The sequence below is a fragment of the Mytilus trossulus genome, chromosome 13 (assembly GCF_036588685.1).
Source record: "Mytilus trossulus isolate FHL-02 chromosome 13, PNRI_Mtr1.1.1.hap1, whole genome shotgun sequence".
NCBI classification, from domain to species: Eukaryota; Metazoa; Mollusca; class Bivalvia; order Mytilida; family Mytilidae; genus Mytilus; species Mytilus trossulus.
This window is the reverse complement of record NC_086385.1, coordinates 53698134-53717049: the sequence shown is the minus strand read 5'-3', so window position 1 is coordinate 53717049 and position 18916 is coordinate 53698134. Positions and strand designations below refer to the sequence as shown.

Below are 18916 nucleotides of genomic sequence, written 5' to 3'. Positions count from 1 at the left end.
TTGGACATTTTTACTTTTCACTTTACTTGTCTAAAATATTTTTTTATAATATCTAATTTCATGTTTAAATCCCGGAACTTCATTTTTATCCATAAATATTTTTTTTAAACTGCATAACCGGTTGTTATTTAAGCTACCAATCATCTGTGAGTATTTATAACGTACAGCTATAAATATTTCAGATGCTAAACTAAAATACTCCTTTTTTCGTAGTTTTAGAATTGTTCCAGTTGCTATATGCATGTACTTTGCAATGTTCGGTCATGAACTGACTAGATAAAAGAGGGACGAAAGATACCAAAGGGACAGTCAAACTTATAAATCTAAAATAAACTGACAACGCCATGGCTAAAAATGAAAAAGACAAACAGACAAACAATAGTACCTATGACACAACATAGAAAACTAAAGAATAAACAACAAAATAAAAATACGTTTGTAAGCTTTCAGGATCGGTAGAAGCGCATATAGTGTAACCAAATAATATATACATAGTAATTCACATCCTCAAAATCGTCATACAAATCTGAATTTTAAGTCATCTCAAAAACCTACTACAACCGTTTTTGACATCATTCGACTACCACACGATATGTGCATGTAAAACCAGAGGTGCTATAAACACTATACATGTTAACCAAATGTAATCCTCTAAAAATAATATTTTACAAATCAGTGTTAATTTGTCTTGTCACGAAAGCTTCTCAAATTGACACTTTTTTGTCATTACAAACAGTGTTTCATGCTATTGGCACCAAATAAGACCAATAACTTTGTGAGGTTCATACCGCGCAGTGCTAACCACCGCAGTTAGGTGTATTGGCTTCATTTGTGGTGCATAGATACGCAGTTTCATTTTTTAGATTTGATTTAGTATGGTTTGGTAATTTGTATTAGTATACGTTCAAGATTGTTTTCTAAAATCCGAGTAGATTGACATTCGTCACAACTCGGCCTATTCCGTACCTCAGCGGAGTCACCTGAGGATTACCGATTAAGTAAAATTGATAGATCTTCCATACGCAGGTCACCAGTCGTCGCTCACTTCCCGTATTTTCGAAAACTTCGCCCGTTTCGCAAAATAACAACTTGTTGCATTCAATTATCTACACGATTACCGTTCTAAAGCAAAACTGTTACATTATAGTTGGTTTCATATCGTGTTTTTTAGTGTACAGAAGAAGGAAGGGAAAAAATACAGCATTCTTTGCGTGCTCAACAAAAATATCGCTTGCATAGTACTAAATGAAAACTGCCTGATCAATTCAAAAGGACTGATACGCGCCCACCTTAACATGCTGAATGTTTGACCTTATCTATTTTACTGGCTGTGAAATGAAACAGTTGTTTATTTTGTCAAGTTCAAGGGATTTTTATGCCTCATTTATGGGCATTATGTTTTCTGGTCTGTGCGTCCGTTCGTTCGTTCATCCGTGCGTCCGTTTGGTCGTCCCGCTTCAGGTTAAAGTTTTTGGTCGAGGTAGTTTTTGATGAAGTTGAATTTAAATCAACTTTAAACATTGTATATAAACATGTTCCCTATGACATGATCTGTCTAATTTTAATGCCAATTTTATCCTATGTCTGTATTATACACAAAATGAAATTTAAAAAATGCACTATGCTTTCTAGTATAAAATGTTAAACAATTTTCATGTTATATATACGAAAATAAGATAATAATAAATGTTTCATTCACAGTCACAAGCAGTCCCCTATTAATAAATGTTGATGTATATTCACGTATGTATTAAAAGTGTAAGTTTTATCAAACATTGACCTGGCCTGTTTCCAGGATACACCTGTGAGCTTAGCTTTTTAGTGTACAGCTTTGTATTTTTTTATATTTTCGAATGTATCACATTATAAATAAAGTATTATGTACGTGAGACAACTATCCGTTCGTCTCAACTCGGCCGATTCCATACCCTCATCTAAGTAGAGTAGCAGATTCTACGGCCGAGGATTGCCGAATGAAAACTACCCACAGATTACAAATAATGCGTAGGGCCGTAACTAACGAAATGTGTTTATATGGTCAGGATTCTCGCTGTATTGAAGACCCAATTGTGGTCTTGCACTGTTTTCTGCACTTTCGTCGGGTTGTTGTCTCTGACAATTTCCCTTTATTCATCCTCAATTATATACATATGTAAAAGGCAGTATTAAGATAGGCTGGAGTTTGCCAGCTAAGTACCTAAATGCTGAGCCGTTTTCGTGCTTTGTTGTGCAATTCTTTTTCGGTGTGAGCCAAGGCTTCGTGTCGAAGACCGTACTTTGACCTACTAGTATAATGGTTTACTTTTTACATATTTTGACTTGGACGAAGGCTTGTCTCATTAACACATCTTCTTATACCTGTCTTCATAGTTTCAGCTGCTGCGTTCGCCCTATTACACTTGACGTGTGCCGTCAGATTTAAGCGGTTTGTTTATCATTATTCCATACTAATTCAGTAGCGATTGTACTAGTACTTGCCCTTTAAAACAGACAAATTTCATAAAGCAGCAGTCTTTAAATAAGAAATGAGCTTTTACGAATACACATGTATCATTTTATGTGGTTCTTTTGTCTATGGCTAATTTCATTTTTATTTAGTTTTCCATAAATAGTGGCCTAGAAGACAACTTGCAAATGTTCCGTCACATAATTTACGGTACTAAAAGTATAAGTCTTATGTTGAGAAAACCTTATAATACCGTATTTAGTCTGAGTAAAAAGGCACGACATGAAAAACGTGAAACAATTCAAACGAGAAACAAACGGACAAATTTAGAAAAAACAATTACAAGTTGATATTTGATATAATAATTTTGTGTCAGAAAAACCACAATCGTGTGCAAATGTAAAGCAAAATAATGTCCTATAAAATATTGTCCAACAAGACATTATATCATGACTATGTACTATGAAATTCTGTTCTCATCTATAAAATTATGTCTTGAGATAAACAAATTTTCATAGTGGAATTTTGTCTGTTTGATTACAATACTTCATAGATGAATAGTATAAAATTTTGTCCTGCTAAAGAGAATTAATCATTAGTTTATATTAAGACAATATTTCATAGACTGATTGTTATGAAATTTTGTCTTATGAAGGGGAGGTTATCATCATATATCATGATCGTTAAAAATATCATTAAAGTGTTTTCTTCAATTGACAATAACTAAATTTATTTCAAGAGTTTTGATAAGAATTCAAATGAAGTTATGAAAAGACTTGTGATTCATGAAGACAAATTAGAAAGAGGGATGTATCTATATATATATACAACTCGTCTAAACATCAACCAAACAATGTTAGATCTGTAAATTTGCTTTCGCAAATTTTTGGTTCTTCCCTCGCCGGGATTTGAACCCCGGCTACTGTGATATCGTGACACCAAATCGCCTGCACTCCAGCCGTCCCGCTAGACCACACGAACACCTGGGATCTCAAAAAAAGAGCTTTCGGTGGGCATGTGTTACCTTTCCACGTCAGTTATATAGATATATTAATAACCAAATTACAATTTATTATTATTCAAAAATCTGAATGCTGCATGTTTGTGTAATATAACTTGTATTAATTTGAACAAGAATTTTTATTATGGACAGTATTCTATGGGAAAATATAATATTATCCATGAAATATTGTGATGTCGAATTTAATATAAAATATTGATAGCAGACACGTTTTCATAATGATGTATTGTCATTGACAAAATTTCATAGTGAAATATTGTCTTTAAGGTGGTACCTTAACACTTTAACTAAAATTAATTTGGCTCCTTTAATTTTCTTAAAATTTTGACACAGTATTTACTTTGACCCTTTGACAAAAATATAAGAATTTCAAAAGATTTGAAACAACAGTTTAATCAACAAATGGAAGTTTTTAACGACCTTGACTGGCTATACAGCCCTTGCACGGTCGGTTCAGTTTAATCAGAAAAATTACACTGGTTATATAGCAGTTTAAGAAATTATTTTGATCATTAAGAAGCTTAATATTCCCGTATGAACATAACGTCATTAAAACGTTCTGCCGATTTTACAGAGTTATCTCCCTGTAGTGTTAGGTATCACCTTAAGGCGGTGACAAGCACAATATTTCATAATGTAATATTGTCCCTTGACAATATTTCATTATGAAATTGTGTCTTAAGACAATATTTCATATGAAATTTTGTCCAACAGACAATATTTCATGGAGGACAATCTATTTGGAGGAGGCGCATGCGTCAAGTCTAGATCAGCTGTTCTGAGCTCCGAGAAAAAATTCTCGAATTCGTTGTTTAATAGATATTTTTTCACAATTTGAACTGAACAGAACATTTAGAAGTATTTCATCTATTGATTTCATAGCTCAGTCTTACAAAAAAACACATTTTGACTATTTGTAAAATATCAAAGTGTCCTCAAAATTTACCGCCGAAATTGTCACATGATTTGTTGTTTATAATTGTGTTTTTCATTGACTTCCTGTGTAAACAAAAACAGTCCACAGACTGACCCATCATCATTTTTTGACACCTTGCACTGAAATATCATAGTTGCACACTTACATTGCTCATCATTCCATCATCCGAGCCCTAGGTCAGCAATAGGGACAGAAGATAACTATTCATCGGCCCATAACAATACAGAGCCCAAGTCCTGAGCACCGGTCCAGGTCCATCACATACCAGGAGGTCACTTGTATTACACCATGAACATGTTGACAATTGTTTATTACTTTGTTATCATAGCTACTATATTTATAGAAGAGAAACACCCAAATGTAGTTGCAAATGAGAAAATACCAAAAGTTAACGAGTATTCAATTTTGACCAACGGCATTAACAGTGACACTGCTATGACGCATATGAATACAGTCACCTGTGTAGTTGTTGAGAACCTTCATAATCAGTTTCATTGTAGTTTATCATTCATGTTTGAAATAACATCTAATCTTAAATACCTCCATAACATGCATGTTTGTCTTAGTATTCAGAACACCATATACAAGATGGCAAAGCAAGATCCTAGATGGACAAAATTAAAACCATCTAAAATGCTCTTATTTTTTCTTTTACTCATGATCATGAAGTCTAATGATATCCAGTCAAATCCTGGCCCTAGTAATGACAGCACAAAATATTTGTGTGGTACTTGTGATCAGTCAGTAAACTGGGACCACAAAGGCATTGCATGTGAGACATGTGATCAGTGGTTTCATATAAATTGCCAAGGTATCCACTCAAAAAGTTACGAAGATCAAAATGACAGCATGATAAGCTGGCACTGCATTATCTGTGACAAACCTAACTACAGCACGGTACTTTTTGACTTACATAGTATTGATTCACCAAATCCATTTGCAAGTCTTTATATTGGAGACATCAATCACTCAAATCCTCCATCAAGTCCAGATTATCAGAATCAAAACATCAAGCCTCTTCATGCATCTACACCCATACGTAAAAAAACTCGGGTGTCATCCTTTAATAAGCCTTTGAGAGTACTCAATATTAACTTTCAGTCAATTAAAAACAAGCAACACGGTTTGAATGGCTGACCACGGTTTTCCAGAGCTCCCGGAATAACACAACAATTTATAGTTATGTACAAGTGTGAAAGTCACTCCAACCATTTAAACAATTATCAAAACATTAATTAACATCTAGAAACTGTCAGATAATCTTATACTTTGCAATATGAGTAATCAAAACAGTGAAAATCCGGACAATGACAAGATGGCCGGCTCCTATGTCTCGGCACTGAAACAAAACAACAACAACTTTTCCAAAGATAATGCAGAACCTGACGCTGAATATTTCAACATCAAGCCTGTATTTATTCTTGAATCAGACATTTTCGGTAGCTCAAAACCCGATAAAAACAACTACCTAACACACACAGAACTGTTTAGATGTATTGATCTCACAATACCAGCTAGCCATCTAAACGGGCTTCAGAGGGTAATTGGAGGCGTCTGGCGCATCTACCCAGACAATGAGGAAGACAGGAATACACTTGTGGTTAATTCAATTACAGTAAGGAAAAAACGCATTGAAGTATACCCTAGAAACCCAAGATATGTACAAAAAGAGAGTCCAACTACTGTGAGAATAAGGATGAAAAATATACCACTGTCCGCCGATGATGGCCAATTGTTAAGATACCTGCAAAATTGGCACCTCAACATACTCAATTATCACAGAGAAAGATTAAGGATCGATGGGTTTATGACAAACTGTCAAACAGGTGACAGAATTTTTCATTGCGAACCCTTTCCACCCACAATTCCAAGAAACGTAAAAATTGGCAAGTACCGAGGCCTCATATTTTATAAAGGACAAATAAATGAGAACAACACAGACATTGAATGCTCCAAATGCTTGCAAAAAGGTCACAAAAAAACAAACTGTAGCAATGATTGGAAATGCAAGACATGTGGTGAAAACGGACATATCTCAAAGAACTGCATTTCTGAATTTGATAAAAACAGTCAAATTGCCTCAGAGGATTCAACAGAAGAGTCAGATGAAGGAAGTGAAAATGAATTGGAGAAAGATGAGGAGATTGTCACATCTCAATCGACTGAAAATCTCTCACATACTGATGATACTCCACAGAATAAAGAAACCAGTAATATTACCAAACTTACCAAAGATACCAGTAAAGTGGATGTACCAACACAAGACATATCTAAATCAGAGTCGGAGGCACCCATAGAACAGTCTCCTGAACAAAATCAAAAAAAAAAAAAGAAAAAGAAAAAAGTATCCAAATCCCAAGAAACAACTCACGGTCCGCTGGACAAATATCTTGGAACAACCCCGCAGCAAAAAACAGCAAAACGATCTGCAACAACACCAACCGACACTTTGCATGACCGAGATATTGGCTCAACAAAACCAAGGACATCTGAAAACTCCTAACAATTACAAATTAAAACACAACCATGAATAATTGTAAATATTGTATTATATTTTTTACTTGTTTGTCTATTTTTCTTTTTATGCAAAAAAAAAATACAAAAAAAAATAAGTCAAAGTGTGATATAATTCTAGATTATATATACCTTGAAATAAGTAATAAAATAAATATTAATCATGTGAATGAAAATGTATCTATATGTAATGAACTGTGTATAATATTGTTTATTATGGAAAAGAACGATTTTCAAATAACCCCATTCCTCAAACCAATGAATAAATGTTTCTGCTCTCAATATGCGATCCAACAAACAAGAGATGAGAACAAGTCAAATTGTGATAAATCAATCACCAAAACAGCCTTCCCTGTTTATGAAAAATACATACGAAAAATTGTATCGATAATCAAATTTATTAAGACGCTAATAATACAGAATCAAAATACAATAAACATATTAAATAAATATATTTTTGAACTGTTTATAGAAAATAGAATAGCTGTCAGAAATAAAAATAAAATAGATCCAACAAATTTAAAGTTTATAAAGAAGCTTTCCCTGATAGATATCAATTCATTAATCCACATATATCTGAATTCAATTTTTCTGTTTATCTCGCTAACTATCTGCAACAACTTCTCAATGATACATCCTTGCTTTATAACAAATTATCCGTCCATTTTAATCCTTATAATAGTAGAACATATTCATAGTCCTATTTTACATCATGTAAACAACATTTGGATATCACTTGTAATCCACACATTAGAAATATTTCAAATGCCCAATTTAATCCACAATATAAAAATCTTTTGTCAATCCATCACAAGTCAAATACATGTATCACCATCTAACATGTTCCTCTGTATAAAAATGCAAGTACTGATTCTGTCTCCAATTGTTTCCGTAAATACTGTAAACATGGTAAACGCCTACATCATGTACATAGTCCTACAATCTCATTATACTGTTAAAATAACAAACCTACAAATAAATAATTATGAAATTATTATACATGATACAAAAAAAATATATCTAGTTTTTTTTTATTATATATTTATAGTCTCAAATTATGGCAAAAAAGCAATACATGTAGTAAAATCTAATGTACGGGGACACTTAAATGAAAATATGTGTTTAAATACATGTATGAATGCTTATATATATTTGTGTTGTTATGTCTCATTTTCTTCCATGAACATTGTGAAGTATGTGCACATATTTTGTTTACCAGTACTGTATATATTTAAATCACAAATAATCATGTACATGTACCAATGTTTTTATAGTATACTGTGTAACTTTAAAACCAAACATTTAATGAAAGTACTTTGTGAATATGATGTGAAACAAATATGTCTCCTTGTAAATTTTTGTAGTTTTGATATTAACTACACATATAAACTCTAAATTAATCAATGGGTGAAAATCTTCATATAATATCACTAAACTGTCAAGGTTTAGGCCAAAAAAACAAAAGAGAAAGATTACAACTATGGACAAAAAATCAAAAATGTAACATTCTTTTCATTCAAGAGTCACATTTTATAGAAAATATTGAACAAACAATAAATAAAGAGTTTGATGGCAAAATGTTTCATAGTTATGGTAACACACAATCAAAAGGTGTTTCAATCTTTGTCAAAAACAATTTAAAATGTAAAACAATAAACGAAATAAAAGATAATGAAGGTAGAATAATTTTGATAAACATAGAAATAAATGACAATATTTTTACTCTAATAAATGTTTATGCTCCAAATCTACACAAAAATAGAAACAAATTTTTCAAAAGGGTTCAAAATATAATTGAAAACAATCGTTTGGGTATCCTTATATTAGGAGGTGATATGAACGAAACTCTCTCAATTAATGATAGAAAAACTAATATCATCCCAAGAAACTACAAACCAGTAAATAGCTTAAAAAAACTAATAAAGAAAAATAATTTAACAGATATATGGAGAGAACTTAATCCAAATACTAGTCAATTCACATGGAGAAGGAAAAATGAAACAAACATAGCGAGCAGAATTGACTTCTTCTTGATTAGTCCTGATATAAGACCGCATGTTATAAAAGCAGATATTAGACCTGCAATGATCTCATACACTGATCACCAAGCCATTTCTTTACAAGTTAGACAAAATTCAGAAGAAAGAGGCAGGGGTTTCTTTAAAATTAACAATAGTATACTTAAAGAGCAAAAATATATTGACCTCATAAATGATTTAATCAAAAATTATAAAGTACAAATACTCACCAAAAATTTAAAAACACTATGGGATATGTTTAAATCAGAGGTAAGAACTGCAACTCTTACTTACTGCAAACAAAGATCATCTGAAAATAAAAATGATATAAAAAAATTAGAAATAAAATTAAGAAAACTAAATGAGAAAACAAATGCAAGCCAAATTATAAAAAAAGAAATTAAAAACATTGAAAATGAACTTGAACACCTCTATTTAAATAAAGTTAAAGGTGCACAAATAAGATCTAGAGTACAATGGCTAGAAGAAGGAGAAAAAAATACTAAATATTTCCTTGGCCTTGAAAAATCAAGACAAACAAAAAAGAGCATTACAGCGCTAAAAAATAATCAAGGGAAAATAGTAACAGATTCTGCAGAAATCCTAAATATAGAAAGATCATACTATGAAAATTTATATAAAAGCACTTCTCCAAACTTAAATGATATAAAAAATTATATAAACGAAACCAACATTGATCACAAACTATCAGAAAAAGAAAGTGATTCCTTGGGGGGGCCCTTAACTATAGAAGAATGCACTAAAGCAATATTCAACATGAAATTAAACAAATCTCCAGGAATAGATGGGTTAAGCGTAGAATTTTATCGTACTTTTTGGAGTAATTTAAAAGAATTTACAGTTGAAGTTTTTAATAAATGCTATGATGACGGAGAACTAACAACTATACAAAAGATAGGTATCATCTCTTTAATTTACAAAAAAAAAGACCCTTTGTCACTGGATAATTATAGACCAATTACGCTATTAAATGTAGATACTAAACTCATTGCATATGCAATAGCCCAGCGCTTAAAACCAATACTGCTGAAAATAATTCATGGAGATCAAAATGGGTATATCAAAAATAGATATATTGGTTTTAATATACGCCAAATCCAAGACATTATAGACTATGCTGAAACTTTTAACATAGATGGTGCATTACTCTTTATTGATTTTTCAAAAGCTTTTGATTCGCTAGAATGGGACTTTATGTATGAAGCCCTTATAAAATTTGGTCTACCAAACTCTTTTATTAAATGGGTTAAAACATTATATAAGAATATTAAAGGCTGCATGCTAAATAATGGGTGGATTTCAGAAACTTACAATGTATCTCGCGGGATACGTCAAGGCTGTCCGTGCAGCTCTTTAATTTTCACAATAGCAGTAGAAATTCTTGCATGCAAAATAAGACAAGATACTGGTATTAAGGGATTTCAAATAAAATTAGATTCCAAAACACATAGTCTGAAAATCTCACAATTAGCCGATGACACAACTCTTTTTTTAAAATGCAAGCAAGAAATTAGCTATGCTCTGAATATTATTGAAATATTTGGAACGCTCTCAGGTCTTAAACTCAACCGATCGAAAACAGAAGGAATATGGCTAGGCAGACTTAAAAGCTGTAAAGATAAATATGAAAACATTAACTGGAATAAAGAACCTATTAAAAGCCTAGGTGTATACTTTGGACTTAATAAAAATGAATGTGACAAATTAAATACTGAAAAAATTCTAAGAAAGTCTCAAGATACAATCAATAGCTGGAACAGAAGAAATCTCACAATGATAGGTAGAATAACAGTAATTAAATCTCTCATCTTACCAAATTTAACTTTCTTGGCATCAGTAACAACCATTTCCAAAGAATTTTTAAATGAATTTAAAAAATTGATTTACAACTTTATCTGGGGTAATAAAAAAGAAAAAGTTAAAAGAATCACCCTATGTAAAGATTACTTGGAAGGAGGCCTTAAAATGATTAACATTGATGATTTTTTATCAGCTATACAATTATCTTGGGTCAAACGTTTAACATCAACACAATTTGCAAACTGGAAAGTCATCCCCCTTTTCTTTTTCAATAAATTTGGAGAAAACTTTTCTTTATTTAACATGAATCCAGGTAGCATAAGAGCAATCCCAAAACTCAGTAAAACAATCCCTCTTTTCTATTTAGAAATAGTCAAAAGTTGGTTTAAGATAAAAAATATCTCTGAAATAAAAACCAACAGTACAAATTTTATTAATATAAGACAACAATACATATGGGGCAATAAACATATAAAATTTCAAAACAAATGTTTAATATTCTCACATTGGATAACCAATGGAATACTATTTATTAATGATATAATAGATGAAGCAGGAAATATATCACAAAAGGCAGTATTAGATAAATTGACCCTCAAATCCAACTGGATATCAGAAATATCTAGAATAAGAGCTGCAATACCAAAAAAATGGCAAATGATAATGAAATCAGATAACTCGCGCAATACTCAAGTTAAAACAGATAAAAGGCTATACTTTAAAACACAAAATAATACAAAATTGATAAGAATTGAAAACCTTCCATCAAAAGAAATTTATAAAAGTATTAGCTCCTGTTATATACTGGAAAAAACACCAATTGGCTTTCTAAAATGGAAAACACAATTAAAATTAGATTCATCAAGCCATTTGTACAAAATGCTGAACTTTATATTCAATAGTTTACAAGTAAACAAACTAAAAATATTCAGATGGAAGTTACTTCATTATATACTTCCTTGTAAACAACTATTGTACACCTGGCATCTGAAAAATGATGACCAGTGCCATATTTGCAACCAATTAGAAAACTATGAACATTTTTTCATTTCATGCAAATACTTTAAAAACTTTTGGAAAAAGGTCAAAATACTCCTTGATAAAATAAAAATAGGAACACACATAATCACCTTCAAAAATCTAATACTAGGCTACAAAATATATGATAAAAATTATTATGACATTAATCTATTTCTTACTGTAATATTATTCTCTATTCATAAATCTACATATGCATCAGAGTATAAACAAAACAATGTTGATGTCTATAGAATATTTAAAACAGAATTTAAACAACATTATGAAAATATGAAACTTCTTGATAAAACAACAAGTAGATTTTTGAATGATGTTTATAAAAAAATATAATAACCATAATGTATTATTGCGCATGATCATTCTTCTGTATTACTATATATATTATGTAGAAAAACTCAAATGTAAACAAATGTATTATTTTAAGATGTTCAAATGTGACGCATGGTCAATGTTTACCTGTAGGACATGATTTTTGACCCCATACTGTCTACTGTCTAATTATCTCTAATTACTGGAAAATATCTAATACTTTAGGGAAAACAAATCCTTCTTGATCAATTTATCATAAGTCAATAGGAATATAACAAAACTCACCTTTAGAAATACTCAATTTAGATCCTTTGTTCATGAAATCATTCCACGTGTTATCCTTCAATCATTCGATCATCTCAATTTTCACGAGATTATGCCGATTAAGGTTAAGGGTCAATGATTAAATTATAACCAATATCGGATAATGAATAGTACAACTTCCGTATTTACGTTACATTATGAGAACTAAGAACTTAGACAAATTGTTAAAATCAATGTATTGTATACTATTTATAATAACTAATCATAATTAATATATATATATATATATACATATGAATATAAATTTACTGTATAATCTCCCTGGTTAAACAGTAACTAATTCACAGGGATACCCGGCTGAATGCTGTGAGTCGAGTAATTTGTTAAACAGCAAAGAAATGTGCAATAAAAGATTTATCGTTTAAAAAAAAAAAAAAAACAAGCAACACCTAGTAAATAACATCATTGACAGCACAAAGCCTGACATAATATTTGGCACAGAAACTTGGCTAAACCCCAAAGTAAAAGATGTAGAAATATTCCCTGACAATTATAAATTGTACAGAAATGACAGAAAGAAAACAGAAACAGACAAAGAAGGGGGTGGTGTTCTTATAGCTATAAAGAAAGAACTTATTAGCTCTGAGGTATATGAACTTGCACCCCCAGACAAAACAGAAATGGTCTGGGCAAAAGTAGACTTTGTTGGCTCGAAAACACTGTACTCAAGCTCTTTCTATAATCCAAGAACATCTGATGAAACTAGTCTCAAAAATTTTGACTTGATGATAAGAAAAGCCACACAAATAAAAAATTCTACGCTTATTATAGGGGGAGACTTTAATCTCCCAGGTTGGGATTGGAATAACAGATCATTAAAACCAAACACTACTTACCCACACCTTCATTACTTCTTTGGCAACTCACTTGACGACACATGTCTCACACAAATTGTTGATGTCCCTACACGTAAAGACAATATTCTTGATCTGATAATTACAAACTTACCAAACCAAGTACAGCGTGTTGAAGTTATCCCTGGCCTATCTGATCATGATATTGTGTTCGCAGAATTAGCAATAGCTTCATCAAAACTTAAACAAAAGCCAAGAATAATTCCATTATACAAAAAAGCAAACTGGAGCACAATTAAACAAGAAATTAACACCTTATATAAACATCTCTGTGAAAATCAGCAACATCTTTGTGTAAATGAAATGTCGAACTGTTTTAAAACAACAATAACAAAAGCAGTGAAAGATCACATCCCACATAAAACAGCAAAAACAAAGGACGGTCACCCATGGGTCACAATGGAAACAAAAAGGCTCATTAGAAAAAGAGATAGACTTTATAAAAAAATCCAAAAAATCTGGGAATGCATCACTTGCTAAAAAATACAAAGAGGTTAAACACCAGGTGCAGAAAAGTATACGAAAATCATACTGGGAATACATTGAAAGCATCATATTACCACCACAAGATGAAACAAATTTTGGCACTATGAAAAATTTTTGGACCTACATTAAACATAAAAAAAACTGATTATAGTGGTATTACTGAAATCAAACAAGATGGCAAACTTCTAACTGATCCACTACAAAAAGCTGGGGCACTTAACGCACAATTCCAGTCTGTATTTACACCAGCATCTAATATTTCTCATACAGAATTTGTCAAACAGTGTAACATGCCACAGAATACTTCTTTTCCACCCATATCAAAATTAATAATAAAAACAGAAGGTATACAAAAACTCTTACATAACTTAAATCCAAACAAAGCAGCAGGACCAGATGAAATTAAACCAAGATTTTTAAAAGAACTTTCACATGAAATTGCACCCATACTCACTATTATCTTTGAGAAGTCAATCAAAACAGGCGTTGTTCCAGATGACTGGAAAACTGCCCATGTCTCTCCTGTATACAAAAAAGGCCAAAAATATAACCCTGAAAACTACCGTCCTATATCACTTACATGTATTTGTTGCAAACTTTTAGAACACATCGTAGTAAAACACATAATGAAACATGCAGATAATCACAACATTTTATATCCCCTACAGCATGGATTTCGCAGAGGTCGATCCTGCGAAACACAACTATTAGAATTTATAGACGATGTCTCACTAAACATGGAAAATGGTAAACAAACAGATATTTTTGTCATGGATTTTTCTAAAGCATTCGATAAAGTTTCACATTCTTTTTTAACTAATAAGCTTCATCATTACGGGATACAGGGGGAATTAAATTACTGGATACAAAATTTTCTTAGCAATCGCAAACAGGCAGTAGTTCTAGAGGGGGAAAAATCTGAGTATGTTGCAGTTGAGTCAGGGGTTCCACAGGGGTCAGTTCTTGGACCAAGTCTTTTCCTGTACTATATTAATGACATTCCATCTGGTCTTACATCTACAGTACGTTTATTTGCAGACGACACAAGTTTATTTGGCAATAAAATCAAACTCCGATGCATTAACACTACAAAAAGATCTCGACAAACTGGCATCGTGGGAAACTACCTGGAAAATGGCATTCCACCCAGATAAGTGTAATGTAATTTCAGTCACCAGAAATAAAAAACCAATCACATTTAACTACACATTACACAATCATTCTTTAGAACATGTAACAACAGCAAAATATCTGGGGGTCACCATCAGTTCAAACCTTAAATGGGATGTGCATATTAACAACATATGCAAGAAAGCTAATAGCACACTAGGCTTTCTAAAGAGGAACCTGAACATAAGTTCAACATCCATTAAAGAGCAAGCATATAAGTCCCTAGTAAAACCATCACTAGAGTATGCTTGCTCTGTTTGGGATCCATACTTACTACAAGACATAGATAGCATTGAAAAAGTTCAAAGGAGGGCTGCGCGTTTTGTTACCAACAAATACAGAAACACCTCAAGCGTTGGTAACATGTTACAACATCTTGAATGGCGCAGTCTCTCTGACAGAAGAAAAGACTCCAGATTGGTAATGCTCTACAAAATTGAACACGAAAAGGTTGCAATCCCTAAACAAAATAAATTAATTCCACAAAAAAAGACAAACAAGACATACAAATTCGAACAGCTTCCAAATTCCATCCTGCAAAACACAGTACAGAAAAGAGTCATATTTTCCAAGAACTATCACCGACTGGAACAAACTACCGGACAACATTGTAAATTGCACTTCAGTCGACTCTTTCAAATCTTCAATTTCAAAGCATCAATATTAACTCAATTACAACATCTTACTTTATTATACAAAACATTTTATATTTTTAATTTTTCCTATTTTTTAAAAATTGTACATTTTTCCAATCTATGTCTTGTTGTAAGTTTCCTCCTGTGACATAATCTTCAATTTGTTGAAGGCGGTCACTATATGGTAGAATAGAATAGAATAGAATATTTTATGTTACACAAACACTTCTCGGTTTCGTCAGATTATATTCATAATGTAAATATTTTATAACGGTGTCCGAACTTGTTGGCCTTTAGAAAATAATTTGAACAGCTTAAGCTACTCTCATGCAGTGACTGAAATATTGTTTCTCGGGGATCGTTTTCAGTTATGAGATGGTCCCTGAAAACAGATCGTTAATCCCGAAGTCGGATGTAATACTGTTTGTACATTAAATATAGTAACATAAACAACATTGATATATCAGTCAGGTGTGTATGCACCAGATGTCTAATGATCGTGACATAATAGATAAAACACATAGTTAATTGCCATTGTAACTCTATGATGTATTAGTGTTGAACTAAATTCAGAAGCCTACTGACATACATTTAAAGGAGCAACCATTAAACTGATGGGAGAGGGAGTGAGGATTATGGTTTTCGTCCGAGTCAGAATTCCCCCCCCCCCCCAATTATCAGTCAAATTATTTCAAAATTTAACGCTAAAAGGTACTGGGAAATTCTGGATTCAGAATATAAAAAATGTCTGCTTGAACAGAATATTTGTTTCATAATGAAATTGGGGATCAGACTATTTTTAAAGAAAAAACATAATCCCCCCTCTTAATTGAAGTTTAATGGTCGTTCCCTAACTGCTGACAAGACGCATACACGTACATATATTTATTTCATTGTTTGTATTGTATGTATTATGAAAATTATTGATGTTGTAATGTTAATGCCCTTTGGTGCCCATAATTGGAAATAAAAATATAATCTTATTATTACTGTTTCATTATCAATATTAATCCATTATTTCCATGAAACCCCTCGCTGTTATGACATGATTCTAATGAGGCACCATGGAGTATTCTCATACAAAGATTCATAAAAGAAAACATTTTTTAAATATCTATATTTATTTCTATAACAAAACAAATACAATGGACAGCAATGGATTGGTTTTTTTTTTTTTTTTTTTTTGTCTCATTGTGAATTATACCCCGTCACATGAGTTTAATATAAACATGATTCTAAAACAAATTCCATTTGAAAAAAGTGTTTGTCAGTCTTACTTAAAAAGACAGTTAACTTTATAATGCATGAAAGTTTAGAATATTTCTATACGTATCATTAATTTACATTTTTGCGTATTTTATTTTGAAAATTCCAATTTGTTGAAAACCTCGAGTAGGTTAGGAATGCGCATAGCCCGTTACTGACTTAATTGCTTTTGTTTTCGGAACAATATATACATACTAGTTCACTGTATATGGAGAAATGGGCATAGCGCAAAATTGACTCCTTAAAATTCAGTTGTTTTCGAGAAAATATATATATAAAGATATCAAATATGTGAAAATGCGCGAAGCTCGAAACTGACAAAATCAAAGTTCATTTCGAAACAAAACATATACAAGTATATGCGAGTTTTGTGTATGTTTTTTTATAGTTAAATTTGAAATATTTCATGAGCAAGAACTTTCCAAGCATATGCTTAACAAATACAAATAATTTATCAGAGTGACGCCAAACCTATCTCATAGTGACGAACATTTGCCGATTCTAAAACGAATCTGTTTAAATGTTGTGATGGTGCTTGAATTACTTTTTTTTTTCTTTTTTTTTTATATAAAAAACAATATAATTAAAAAATCTTTCGTCTTTCGAAAATCCGTGTTCAGTGTGAACAAACGATTTGAAACTATATAGACTGACACAGCTATAATATAGGTATAAAATAAGGTAACCTTTTGTAGAAGCTTAAAATTGCATAGACGTTTATAAATACCAAAGTATTCAAGGAATTCTCATATTAATGATCCGATATATAAATTATCCTGTAAAACTACTTTAACACATGCTTTGATCATTTGTTCTTCACTATAAATGCAAGTCAAAGTTTCCTGTAAGACTTTTCTACCATTTTAGCTTTCCTGGAATATATTTCTCCACAAGTTGTGTGTAATAAGGCACCAACTCCTCAAGCGGAGGAATATCCGGAGTTTTGGAATACAGATCAAATTTATTAAACTCGTTCACCCATTTCATGATTTCCAAGTCCTTGTTGTCGCACAGATATTTGTAAGCACCGGAAGTGTGCCAGGGATAAAACGAATGAAACCGGATGCAGTATAAGGCTTCTTCTGGAAGATGGCAGGTATTTGCGGGAGCTTTCAGGACACGGTAAAGATATTCATCGTGACCCCAAGACATGTAAACGTTTGTCAAACCGCAGTTTTCTTCGTAGATTCCTAGTTTCGTGTTGGTTTTCTCATTTTGTAAATCGGGATTGTCTTTAAAAAGTTCGGCGTCAAAAACGATCGATTTATCGGGACGGCAGCCGACTGGAAAAGTATCTCCAACGGTCGAAAATTGTGGTTCACCCCACAGCGCCATTACTTTTCCAACATCATGGACCAAACCTGTAACTTGGAACCATTCGTTGTTAGGGTGTTTCTGTCGGATACCCTCGGCCGTTTGGAATGCGTGGACGGAATTCGGTACATCGACATCCGGATCGCTCTCATCCATAAAATTGTTCAACATGTTAAGCGCTTCCATAATGCTCATCTCGCCATGGTTGAATTTGCACCAATATTCATTTTTCTTTTTCACATAATCCAGGGTCTGTGTAGTGTGCATTGCTCTATATGTATTGATCACTCTTTCAGGTGATGTGTGGATATCGAACGTACGGTAGTCATCTTTGTCTTTATATTCTGGACGGTATTCCGACGGATCTTCAAGAGACACCGAGCCTGGAGGTACTACTTGAGCGTTCGACATGATCGAAGCATATGATTGTATTGAATGATCTATAGTCTACCTATGTATATAGTTTCAATTGATAATATACAATAAATCCGGTTAGAACCGCTTACATTTTTAATACCTGTACAATCGTATAGTCTATTCCAAATAAGTTTGTTTTGGTGTCAAGGGATGTTCTCAAAACGTTGTTTTTTTTGGAGATGGGGGTACGTATTTATTTATACGTGATTGTTGATGTTTTACGTTTTAACTGCAGGAGGGTCCGGTTGTGTAGCCTGGTAGGAAAATGTGTTTAGTGCAGTTTTACAATTGATTAAATAAAAAAAAAACATAGAATACAAATGGGAATATGTTACAAGGAGACAAC

The 18916-nt window shown here is 32.2% G+C and overlaps 1 protein-coding gene across 1 annotated transcript; it reads right to left on the bottom strand.

The window, feature by feature from the left end:
- Positions 1-16705: 16705 nt before the first annotated feature.
- LOC134694019 (inositol oxygenase-like) lies at positions 16706-18690 on the bottom strand. Its single transcript, XM_063555019.1, has one exon. The coding sequence runs from the start codon at positions 18562-18564 to the stop codon at positions 17695-17697; it is 870 nt and encodes a 289-aa protein (XP_063411089.1). The 5' UTR covers positions 18565-18690; the 3' UTR covers positions 16706-17694.
- Between the last annotated feature and the right edge of the window lie 226 nt (positions 18691-18916).

Coding starts and splice junctions, on each gene's coding strand:
- LOC134694019 (XM_063555019.1), bottom strand. CDS start 18,564: ATGTCGAACGCTCAAGTAGTACCTCCAGGCTCGGTGTCTCTTGAAGAT.